We start from the raw sequence: 11,469 nt of genomic DNA, 5'->3' as shown, positions 1-11,469 counted from the left end.
TGTCAGCTCAGAGTTTCAGCTGAAACTGAGAGAGTCCTACCCAAGGATGCACGCCACAGCCAGCCAGGGGAGAAGGGCATTCCTGGCGCTCTGCTGACCTTCTGCAGCTGGCTGCACTGTGGGTGGTGATGGGGGCTCCTTTATCAACTCTCTCTTCCTCTGTCTTCCCCTCCATATCCAGCTGTCAGGAGTAGCCGCTCCATCTCAGAGTGAACATGCTCTCTCGAACACATCCCCTGGCTTTACCCTTCTAGTTTCTCTGCCACTATACGTACTCTGGGACAGCTTGGTGTGGAGGCAAGATGCAAGGAATTTGAAGTGAGAGGACTTGATTTAAATTTTGTTCTGCCACTTACTAGCTGGGAGACATTGGGTAAATTATGTCATCTCTTTGCACTTTAACTTCCTTACCTTGATATTCAAAAATATTACTTAATGTTTTTTAAGAGAGATTCGTGGAGGACGCTTCCTTCCCTGTGGACTGAGCTCTACTTGGGGGACACTCCTCAGTGACACCCCAGCAGACGTGGAGTGGTCTGTCTGATGAGTGAGTCTGGGGGTAGGAACCAGGTGTGCCTACTCTGCCCTTCTTCTTCTTTTTTTTTTTAAATTTTATTTCATTTTTTTATACAGCATGTTCTTATTAGTTATCTATTTTATACATATTAGTGTATATATTTCAATCCCAATCTCCCAGTTCATCCCACCACCAACCCGAGCCCCTGTGCTTTCCCCCCTTGGTGTCCATACTTTTGATCTCTATATCTGGGTCTCTACTTCGGCCTTGCAAACTGCTTCCTCTGTACCATTTTTCTAGATTCCACATATATGTGTTAATATATCATATTTGTTTTTCTCTGACTTACTTCACTCTGTATGACAGTCTCTAGGTCCATCCATGTCTCTGCAAATGACCCAATTTCATTCCTTTGTATGGCTGAGTAATATTGCATTGTGTATATGTACCACATCTTCTTTATCCATTCGTTTGTTGACAGGCATTTAGGTTGCTCCCATGACCTGGCTATTGTAAATAGTGCTGCAATGAACACTGGTGTGCATGTGTCTTTTTGAATTATGCTTTTCTCTGGATATATGCCCTGTAGTGGGATTGCTGGGTCATATGGTAATTCTATTTTTAGTTTTTTAAGGAACCTCTACACTGTTCTACATAGTGGCTGTATCAATTTACATTCCCACCAACAGTGAAAGAGGGTTCCCTTTTCTCCACACCCTCTCCAGCATTTGTTGTTTGTAGATTTTCTGATGATGCCCATTCTAACCGGTGTGAGGTGATACCTCATTGTAGTTTTGATTTGCATTTCTCTAATAATTAGTGATGCTGTGCAGCTTTTCATGTTCCTCTTGGCCATCTGTATGTCTTCTTTGGAGAAATGTCTATTTAGATCTTCTGCCCATTTTTAGATTGGGTTGTTTGGTTTTTTAATATTGAGCTGCATGAGCTGTTCATATATTTTGGAGATTAATCCTTTATCCGTTGATTTGTTTGCAAATATTTTCTCCCATTCTGAGGGTTGTCTTTTCATCTTGTTTAGAGTTTCCTTTGCTGTGCAAAAGCTTTTAAGTTTCATTAGGTCCCAGTTGTTTATTTTTGTTTTTATTTCCATTACTCTAGGAGGTGGGTCAAAAAAGATTTTGCTGTGATTCATGTCAAAGAGGGTTCTTCCTGGGCTTCCCTGGTGGCACAGTTGTTGAGGGTCCGCCTGCCAATGCAGGGGACATGGGTTCGAGCCCTGGTCTGGGAGGATCCCACATGCTGCGGAGCAACTGGGCCCGTGAGCCACAAATACTGAGCCTGCGCTTCTGGAGCCTGTGCTCTGCAACGAGAGAGGCCGTGATGGTGAGAGGTCCACGCACTGCGATGAAGAGTGGTCCCCACTTGCCGCAACTAGAGAAAGCCCTCGCACAGAAATGAAGACCCAGCACAGCCAAAGACAAATGAAGAAATAAATAAATTAAAAAAAAAAAAAAGAAAACCCTGGAAAAATCTTAAAAAAAAAAAAAAAAGAAGTTTCTTCCTATGTTTTCCTTTAGGAGTTTTATAGTGTCTGGTCTTGTGTTTAGGTCTTTAATCCATTTTGAGTTTATTTTTGTATATGGTATTAGGGAGTGTTCTAATTTCATTCTTTTACATGTGGCTGTCCAGTTCTCCCAGCACCACTTATTGAAGAGGCTGTCTTTTCTCCATTGTATAGCCTTGTTTCCTTTGTCATAGATTAATTGACCATATAGTTAGAGTAGCAAGTATTAAATTTATTTATTTATTTATTTATGGCTGTGTTGAGTCTTCGTTTCTGTGCGAGGGCTTTCTCTAGCTGTGGCAAGCGGGGGCCACTCTTCATCGCGGTGTGCGGGCCTCTCACTATCGTGGCCTCTCTTGTTGCAGAGCACAGGCTCCAGACGCGCAGGCTCAGTAATTGTGGCTCACGGGCCCAGTTGCTCCGCGGCATGTGGGATCTTCCCAGACCAGGGCTCAAACCCGTATTCCCTGCATTAGCAGGCAGACTCTCAACCACTGCGCCACCAGGGAAGCCCCCTGTTTGTGTCATTTTTGATTTCTTTCATCAGTGTCTTATAGTTTTCTGAGTACAGGTCTCTTACCTTCTTAGGAAGGTTTATTCCTAGGTATTTTATTCTTTTTGTTGCAATGGTGAATGGGATCGTTTCCTTAATTTCTGTTTCTGATCTTTTGTTGTTAGTGTATAGGAATGCAAGAGATTTCTGTGCATTAATTTTGTATCCTGCAACTTTACCAGATTCATTGATTAGCTCTAGTAGTTTTCTGTTGGCATCTTTAGGATTATCTATATATAGTATCATGTCATCTGCAAACAGTGACAGTTTTACTTCTTCTTTCCAATTTGTATTCCTTTTATTTCTTTTTCTTCTCTGATTGCCATGGCTAGGACTTCCAAAACTATGTTGAATAATAATGGTGAGAGTGGACAGCCTTGTCTTGTTCCTGATCTTAGAGGAAATGCTTTCAGTTTTTCACCATTGAGAATGATGTTTGCTGTGGGTTTGTCATATATGGCCTTTATTATGTTGAGGTAGGTTTCCTCTCTGCCCACTTTCTGGAGAGTTTTTTATCAAAATGGGTGTTGAATTTTGTCAAAAGCTTTTTTTGCATCTATTGAGATGATCATATGGTTTTTATTCTTCAATTTGTTAATATGGTGTATCACAATGATTGATTTGCGTATATTGAAGAATCCTTGCATCCCTGCAATAAATCCCACTTGATCATGGAGTATGATCCTTTTAATGTGTTGTTAGATTCTGTTTACTAGTATTTTGTTGAGGATTTTCGCATCTATATTCATCAGTGATATTGGTCTGTAATTTTCTTTTTTGTAGTATCTTTGTCTGGTTTTGGTATTAGGGTGATGGTGGCCTTGAAGAATGAGTTTGGGAATGTTCCTTCCTCTGCAATTTTTTGGAAGAGTTTGAGAAGAATGGGTGTTAGCTCTTCTCTAAATGTTTGATAGAATTCACCTGTGAAACCATCTGGTCCTGGACTTCTGTTTGTTGGAAGATTTTTAATCACAGTTTCAATTTCATTACTTGCGATTGGTCTGTTCATGTTTTCTATTTCTTCCTGGCTCAGTCTTGGAATTTGTCCACTTCTTCCAGGTTGTCCATTTTATTGGCATACAGTTGCTTGTAGTAGTCTCTTATGATGCTTTGTATTTCTGCGGTGTCCGTTGTAACTTCTCCTTTTTCATTTCTAATTTTATTGATTTGAGTCCTCTCCTTTTTCTTGATGAGTCTGACTAAAGGTTTATCAATTTTAGGTATCTTCTCTAAGAACCAGTTTTAGTTTTACTGATCTTTTCTATTGTTTTCTCTTTTTTTAAATTAATTAATTAATTTATTTATTTTTGGCTGCCTTGGGTCTTCTTTGTTGTGCGCAGGCTTTTCTGTAGCTGTGGTGAGCGGGGGCTACTCTTCGTTGTGGTGCACGGGCTTCTCATTGTGGTGGCTTCTCTTGTTGCAGAGCACGGGCTCTAGGCATGTAGGCCTCAGTAGTTGTGGCATGTGGGCTCAGGTTGCCTATATCCACTTCATTTAGTTGTTTTTCTGGGGTTTTATCTTGTTCCTTCATCTGGTACATAGCACTCTGCCTTTTCTTCTTGTCTATCTTCCTGTGAATGTGGTTTTTGTTCCACAGGCTGCAGGATTGTAGTTCTTCTTGCTTCTGCTGTCTGCCCTCTGGTGGATGAAGCTATCTAAGAGGCTTGTGCAAGTTTCCTGATGGGAGGGACTGTTGGTGGGTAGAGCTGGGTGTTGCTCTAGTGGGCAGAGCTCAGTAAAACTTTAGTCAGCTTGTCTGCTGATGGGTGGGGCTGAGTTCCCTCCTTGTTGGTTGTTTGGCCTGAGGCGACCCAGCCCTGGAGGCCACAGGCTCTTTGGTGGCACTAATGGCGGACTCTGGGAGGGCTCACACCAAGGAGCACTTCCCAGAACCTTTGCTGCCAGTGTCCTTGTCCCCACCGTGAGCCACAGCCACCCCCTGCCTCTGCAGGAGACCCTCCAACACCAGCAAGTAGGTTTGGTGCAGTCTCGTATGGGGTCACTGCTCCCTCCGCCTGGGTCCTGATGTGCACACTACCCTGTGTGCGACCTCCAAGAGTGGAGTCTCTGTTTCCCCCAGTCCTGTCAAAGTCCTGCAATCAAATCCCGCCAGCCTTCAAAGCCCGATTCTCTGGGAATTCCTCCTCCCATTGCTGGACCCCCAGGTTGGGAAGACTGACTTGGGGCTCAGAACCCTCACTCCAGTGGGTGGACTTCTGTGGTATGTGTTCTCCAGTTTGTGAGTCACCCACCGAGCGGTTATGGGATATGATTTTATTGTGATTGTGCCCCGCCCACCATTTCACTGTGGCTTCTCCGTTGTCTTTGGGTGTGGGGTATCTTTTCCGGTGAGTTCCAGTGTCTTCCTGCCAATGATTGTCCAGCAGTTAGCTGTGATTCAGGTGTTCTTGCAAGAGGGAGTGAGTGCACGTCCTTCTACTCTGCCACCTTGAACCAGTCTCCTTCCTCTTCATTTTTAAATCTCTTGTGTGCAGCTTTCAAAGAGCACATGGTCTCTTCTGCAACTCCTGGGGGCAGGTGAGCCTCTGTTTGGGTTGCCGGGAGGGGCGGGGACTTGCCATGGTGCATGGAGTTCAGGGTTCTGAAGCCCACTTCTCTGCAGCTATGGTTTATGCTTAAATTCTCCTATGTTTGTAATAAAGATACTACTTTGTTCTCCAGATCCTGAGTCCTCTTATTTCTCAGTTGGTCTAGAATTCAGGTGGGAAATGTGAACACTAGGTATCAGGCTCCCTGAAAATCCTCAACAAGGTAAATGAAGAACTTCAAAAGTTACAAAAATGTTTTTAAGGGAAAGCATACCTCCTCCCATCCCTGCCCCTCAGTCCCTCAGTTATCACGTTCCTCTCCCCAGGGGCAATTACTAAGATCAGTTAGTGGTGTTTTCTTTTAGAGACAGACTAAATAAGTACAAATACAGGTGCAAACTCAGTAATAGTGTGTAACAGTGTGAACTCAGGTGAGTTGTTTGACCTCTCTGTGCCTCCATTTTTGTATCTAAAAATGAGAATAATAATAACTGTAACCTCCTAGTGTCTTGTGGGGATTCCATGACCACACACCAAGCACTCAGAATAGTGATTGGAGTATAACAAGACTCACTAAGTTTTAGTCAGTTTGATGAATGCTGCAATTCAAATTACATAGTGACTTCCCACATGTTTAAGTAGGATACATTCTTAGAAATAGAATTAGAAATGTTGTTAGCTGTTGCCAAAATGCTTTTCACAGTAGTTGTGTCAACTCACTCTCTTACCAGTAGTATATGTGTGTCTTAGTTCCCCGCAATCTTGCCCAAACGTTTTGTTAGCAAACTTTTTGAATTTTGCTAATCTTATTGATGAAAAATATCATCTAATTGTAGCTCTAATTATGATTTCTCTTAATATGAGTAAAGTTGAGTTTCTCTTCATATGTTTAAAGGGATTTATATTTCCTTTTCTGTGACTAGCCCAACATTATCCATTGTTCTTTTTCTTTTCTATTGAGTTGTTGTTTTTTTCCCTGTTGATTTATAGGAACTCTTAACAGATTAAGAAAATCAGCCCTTTGTCTACAAGATGCTCTGCAAGTATTTTCCCAACATGTCATTTGTCTTTTGTCTTTTGAATGTTACTTTGTAAGTCAAGCTAATTAGTCTTTCCTGGTTTATTGAAAAGGTGTCCTTCATTCAAAGTCATGCTCCACTCTGTTGTTTTAAAAGTCCTCCCATATTTTCTTCCAGTACTTTTACGATTTTTAAAAAATTTTTGACACATCTGGAATTTTGATACCAGGAGTAAGATATAGATCTGATCTTATTCTCATCTACATGGTTACCTAATTGTCTCAACACCATTTATGAATAAACTAATTTCCCCCAAATGATTTGATATGCCATCTTCATCATACTCTAAACTTTCCCATGTATTTTTGATCTATTTCTGGTCTTTCTATTTTATCCTTTTATTTATTTATTCATGAACCATTAACATGTTTTAATTAGACATTCTTAAGAAAACAGTAATTTTAGTTAGCTGTTAAGGCCAGCCTTCCCATATTTTATTTGCTTATTTTTATGAATTTTCCTGGATTTGCTTTCTTGTTTATTGTTTACATAGGAGAGTTAGAATAATCTTACCTAGTAAAAAATAATCTTATTCATATTTTTACTAAGATCGTCTATGGGGTTATTCATTGGGATTTGGCAGAGGTGGTTAACATTTAGATTAATCTTTAGTTCCCATAGAATGTTAGGCATATATCATATGCTATAGAACGGAGATGGACATCCACATTTGAATAGTGCTTTAGCCAATAGAGACCTTGTATTTGCGTAGAGCTCTAGGATGTACAGAGTACTTACATACATGATATCTCATTTATTCTTACATTAAGAGATAAGTGTTATTAGTTCTGTTTTCAAGATGAGGAAATTGAAGCTTCAAAACTTTAACATACTTGCCGCAATGAATGAAGGCAGCTAGTTAGTGGTAGAGTTTGAGACCTGTGCCCCAATCGATCCTGAGTTAGTTCCAGAGTACCATCACCTCCTTAGGCTTTTCTGGCTGTGGATGAGCTCTGCACCTCTGGAGGTGATGGGGAAAGACACACCAATGATGGAGAAAGAGCCAGCATTGCAGAGAGTTTGCTTTTATTTGTAACCCTCTCTAGATTGTTCATTTGGTTGACTTGCCCCAAGTTGATCAATGATGCTGAGGGAATACTCTTTGTGCCCTGAGCTCTGTGCCACACACTTGGAAGGGGACAAGGAAGGCAGTCTCAGCCCTCAAGGGGCTAATTGGCTGTCTGTCCAAGTGGAAGGGCCAGCAATCTTTTCTCAGGCCAGGAAAAAGACTGACCCTTGGTCTTCAAAACTGCTGGCTAGCATTGCCTGATCACACCCAGACAACTCCGACTGTGGTTTCACCCAGGTCGTAGTCCAAAATTTGTTAAAAGGGAAAGTGATGTATGAAGACAATGGAGCTGAGATGAGAGGAACGGGACTCACACCTCACTGGAAAGGCAAGGTGAGTTTGTTACTTTAATTTGAGCATAGACAATGGAGTCCGAGTCTGAAGAATGGTTCATGGTCAGGTGATTGCTCTTTTTTTTCGAGATTTTGAAAGTCATGTTGGCATAGGTAAGTGCCTCCTCTGGGGGTGAAAACTACACAGGAAGAAGGAGGAGGAATGAGTGAGTTCAATTTGGAGGAAGGTGTCTCTTAGAAGCAAGTGACATTTAGAAGCAACTTAAAGAGATCAGAAGAGCCCTTCAAAGAATCACTTGCCCAATGTCCAGAGAAATAACACTACTCTAGTCGATAGAAGGAAATTCCACTGGCAGCAGGCCTCCATATCCAGGAAACAGCATGGTCGTCTTACCTCGGCTGGAGGAACTGAGTGAGGATCCAGGACCCGGGGACTGGAGTGACCTGCCACAAGTGCCAGGAAGAAGAGGGACAAGTCTCACCAATGGGGTCTGGAGGAATTGGAAGCTTCTCTCTTCAATCTTGGGTGAAGGGATGGGGTGGGGTGGAGGTGTTGGAGGTGGGCGGGGTGGAGGGTGGGGTGAAGGGTGGGGAGGGCCAGGAGAGAAGTAAAGGGATTTGAGTCCTCGGTCTGTAGAGAGGGTGGGCTATGCAAATTTTACTCCCCTTTAAAGCTAACTCTATTCTCGAAGACAGAAAAAGAAGGGCTGTCGCAGTTCTTGGAGACTTACATTTTCTGTAGCTCTTTATGATGAGGAAGACAAGGGCCATCAGCAGCAGTGTCAGTAGAACCCCACCAAGAAAGGTTAAGACCAAATATTCATTGCTGTTGTGGCGAAGAAAATGAGCAGATGACCCGTTGGGCTTTTTGAAGTCCTTTCCTAAAGACTAGAGGGTGACCTTTCCCACCTATGGGTAAATCCCTGAAATAGCTTTCACAGTGGTTAGTTAACTTTCAATCTCACCCCCGGGTTTTCAACTTTTGGTTTTGGGGTTCCAGATCCACTTGAGGGCTCAATAAAAGCTGTGGCTCTCTTCCCCCTTAAAAATGTTCACAGGACTGCACACAGCAAATTTTATCTATAAGCTTAGGGAATTCATGAATCTCTCGAGGCTTGGGGGACCCCAGGTTAAGAAACACACTCTGAAGGTAAAAAACTGATTTAGTTCCTCCTCTGTTTCTGGTCCCTTCTCCTCAGTCCTCCCTCCCCAAGTCCATAAGGCAAAGCATTAAACACAAAATCAAATGCCATGCGGTATGAGATGAAATGGGTGGGAGGATGCTTGCTTACTCGGCATGGCAAGAGAAGCAGGGTGCAGAGGTCACTGCCGGGGCTGCTGTGGAGTGGGTGCTTTGTCTGTCTTTGAGAGAACACGAAGGGCATTAGTGCATCTGCCACGTCTCTCTCCAGCTTAAGGGCACCCACATACCCCACCTTATCCAAGCAACCAGTGGAGACTAACGATAGGGCTACAGCTCCTCAAAAGGAGAGAACATTGTGTACTTTAACGTGAAAACTAGATCAGGAACTTAAACAACGATCAGCTACACAAATGAAAGAAGAGCCTAGTATTTCCGCAGCCCCATATGTCCCTTTGATAAAAACATTGCAGGATGCTCCCTTAAAGATTTTAATAAGACCCTAGGGACAAATGCTTCCTGGGACTTAAGCAGAGAATTTCAAGGCCAGGGGGTAAAGAACCAAAAGTGAAACCCAGAACTAGCATTTCCCAAAGTCCTGGGGAATCTGACCTTGGGAATTGCTGCCTTTTTTTTTTTTTTCATTTGTTTTTCAGGGCAGCTATTAACAGTGACTAGCCAAAGGCAGCCTTAGTGAGCTTTCCTAATACTTATGCCACAAATAGAATAGCAGTTAGGGAAGGGAGCCAGAGTCTTGTAAACTACCCAGATGGTCTAATATTGAGCACAGAGACACCCTTTACTCAAATTTGGAGGATCAGATCATTCTTCCTTGTTCCCCTTTTCACTCTTCTTGGCATTAGACCCTGCATCATGGTAAAATCTGATTTTTCCAACTTTGGAAATGTTGTTTCTTTACAGCCTTTCAGCAGTTTCCAGTGATTCCTGTCCCTTTTAACTCAGCAGTGAGACAGGTAATGGGTTCTGTCCCGAACTTACTATTGTTTGGTTCAAGTTTGGAAATATTGCTTCCCATGTTGCTTTCTCCTGAGAATTAAAAAAGGTACCTGTTAGAAAGCTTGGAAAGGAGAGGCAGCAGAGTGGCCAATTCTGAGACTGTGATCTTAAAATTAGAGCCGTAATGTGGGAGAGAGACAAGTGGTGGGTGTGTGTTCTAGTGAGATCAGTGGTCATATACTTTACAGTGTGAGTACTGTGGCTCAGCAGGCAGTCCTCAGCTTTGTAGGTTCATAAATTTGATCATATCAGGGCACCAAGAATTGACTGATTGCTCCAGAGCTGACTCATACCAACCACCTCACAGGAAACTGATGTATGAACTAGAATAACATAAGAAACAAGTTGGTATAACCAGTGCCTTCTATCAAAATGTATGAGAAAGCCAATTAAAACCATAATTTTGCTTGATAAACATCGAACTGAAGTATGATAGAAGCAGAATGGCTGATTTTAACATTGAGTGCCATCTAGGTCTGATGCATTTGCTTCACTCTTCCTTGGCAGTGCTGGATAAACCGACTAACTTGTTCTTGAAGGTCCTTCCTCTAGGCTGCATCAGACACTTCTATTTTGTTCACACATTATATTTTTGAGTGTGAAAATTCCCTTATCTAAGCTATAGTTCTATTACGTTAAGCTTTCTGTATTTCCCTCATTTATTTATACTAAAAAGTATAAAGTACCCAAAAGCAGAAAAGTAAAATCACTCAAAATTCCACTACCTATTGTTAATATTTTAGTGTATTTCCTTTGTGTTGTAATTCATGCATTTTTTTTTAAACCCCACGTTTGTTTATTTATTTATTTTTGGCTGTGTTGGGTCTTCGTTTCTGTGCAAGGGCTTTCTCTAGTTGTGGCAAGCGGGGGCCACTCTTCATCGCAGTGCGCGGGCCTCTCACTATCGTGGCCTCTCTTGTTGTGGAGCACAGGCTCCAGACGTGCAGGCTCAGTAGTTGTGGCTCACGGGCCTAGTTGCTCTGCGGCATGTGAGATCTTCCCAGACCAGGGCTCGAACCCATGTCCCCTGCATTAGCAGGCAGATTCTCAACCACTGTGCCACCAGGGAAGCCACATGCATTTTTTAAAATGCTAGTTGAGATACTTTTTCATATCTCCTTGTTTCGTTTTTTTTTTTTTACTAAGATTTTTACCATAAACATTTTCCCATCTTACTGAAAATTTCTTTAAGCCTTTTAGTGGTGATAGGTGTTTCTGTTATAGCTATGTACTACAGTTTGCTTTTCCAGTTTCCTGTTTGTTGATAAAAATTATTCCTACTTTTATTTAAACAAAATCAAAAAGCAAAAAATTTTAGGAGCCCACAATTTTACTTTATACTTAGGCAAACCGATGATAAGAATTTTTGGCTCTGCTATATCTACTGTATTTTAAGGTAATTTAATTAGGCAATAAATGCCATCAATCATTTGTGTTTAATTGTTCAGCTCTCCAAAGTGGATCAATTTCTAAGTCCTTGGACATAGAGAGGATTGGGAGAAGGACACCTCATTGCCATGTACCAGTTAGAACAGCAACAGCAACATTATCAAGTGCCTTACAATCAAACTTTTTGAGAGCATGTAATCTAAGATAAAAAGAAAGGTGCCAACAGAGAAATTTGGTGAGGATTCTGAGCCATGAGAATAGAAAGCCCACCATCCATGGCAGAATCAACAGTGGCAACAATTTTTCTAGCACTTTTTTCTCCTTTTCTAATTTAAAA

General features: G+C 41.9%; 1 protein-coding gene across 1 annotated transcript; it reads right to left on the bottom strand.

Moving 5' to 3' along the window:
- Nucleotides 1-7,602: 7,602 nt before the first annotated feature.
- C1H1orf162 (chromosome 1 C1orf162 homolog) lies at nt 7,603-8,970 on the bottom strand. The gene is made up of 4 exons (XM_028163337.2): nt 8,878-8,970; nt 8,317-8,473; nt 7,980-8,029; nt 7,603-7,764 (listed from the first exon to the last, which is right to left on the bottom strand). Exons 1-4 carry the CDS (start codon nt 8,968-8,970, stop codon nt 7,603-7,605), a joined length of 462 nt encoding a protein of 153 aa, XP_028019138.2.
- Between the last annotated feature and the right edge of the window lie 2,499 nt (nt 8,971-11,469).

This window comes from Balaenoptera acutorostrata, chromosome 1 (genome assembly GCF_949987535.1).
Source record: "Balaenoptera acutorostrata chromosome 1, mBalAcu1.1, whole genome shotgun sequence".
Classification (NCBI taxonomy): Eukaryota; Metazoa; Chordata; class Mammalia; order Artiodactyla; family Balaenopteridae; genus Balaenoptera; species Balaenoptera acutorostrata.
This window is presented reverse-complemented; position numbering and strand designations above follow the sequence as displayed.

Coding starts and splice junctions, on each gene's coding strand:
- C1H1orf162 (XM_028163337.2), bottom strand. CDS start 8,970: ATGCCCTTCGTGTTCTCTCAAAGACAGACAAAGCACCCACTCCACAGC. Junction 8,030..8,316: donor CATAAAGAGCTACAGAAAAT/GTAAGTCTCCAA, acceptor CACTTGTGGCAG/GTCACTCCAGTCCCCGGGTC. Junction 7,765..7,979: donor ACTCAGTTCCTCCAGCCGAG/GTAAGACGACCA, acceptor CTTCCTGTGTAG/TTTTCACCCCCAGAGGAGGC.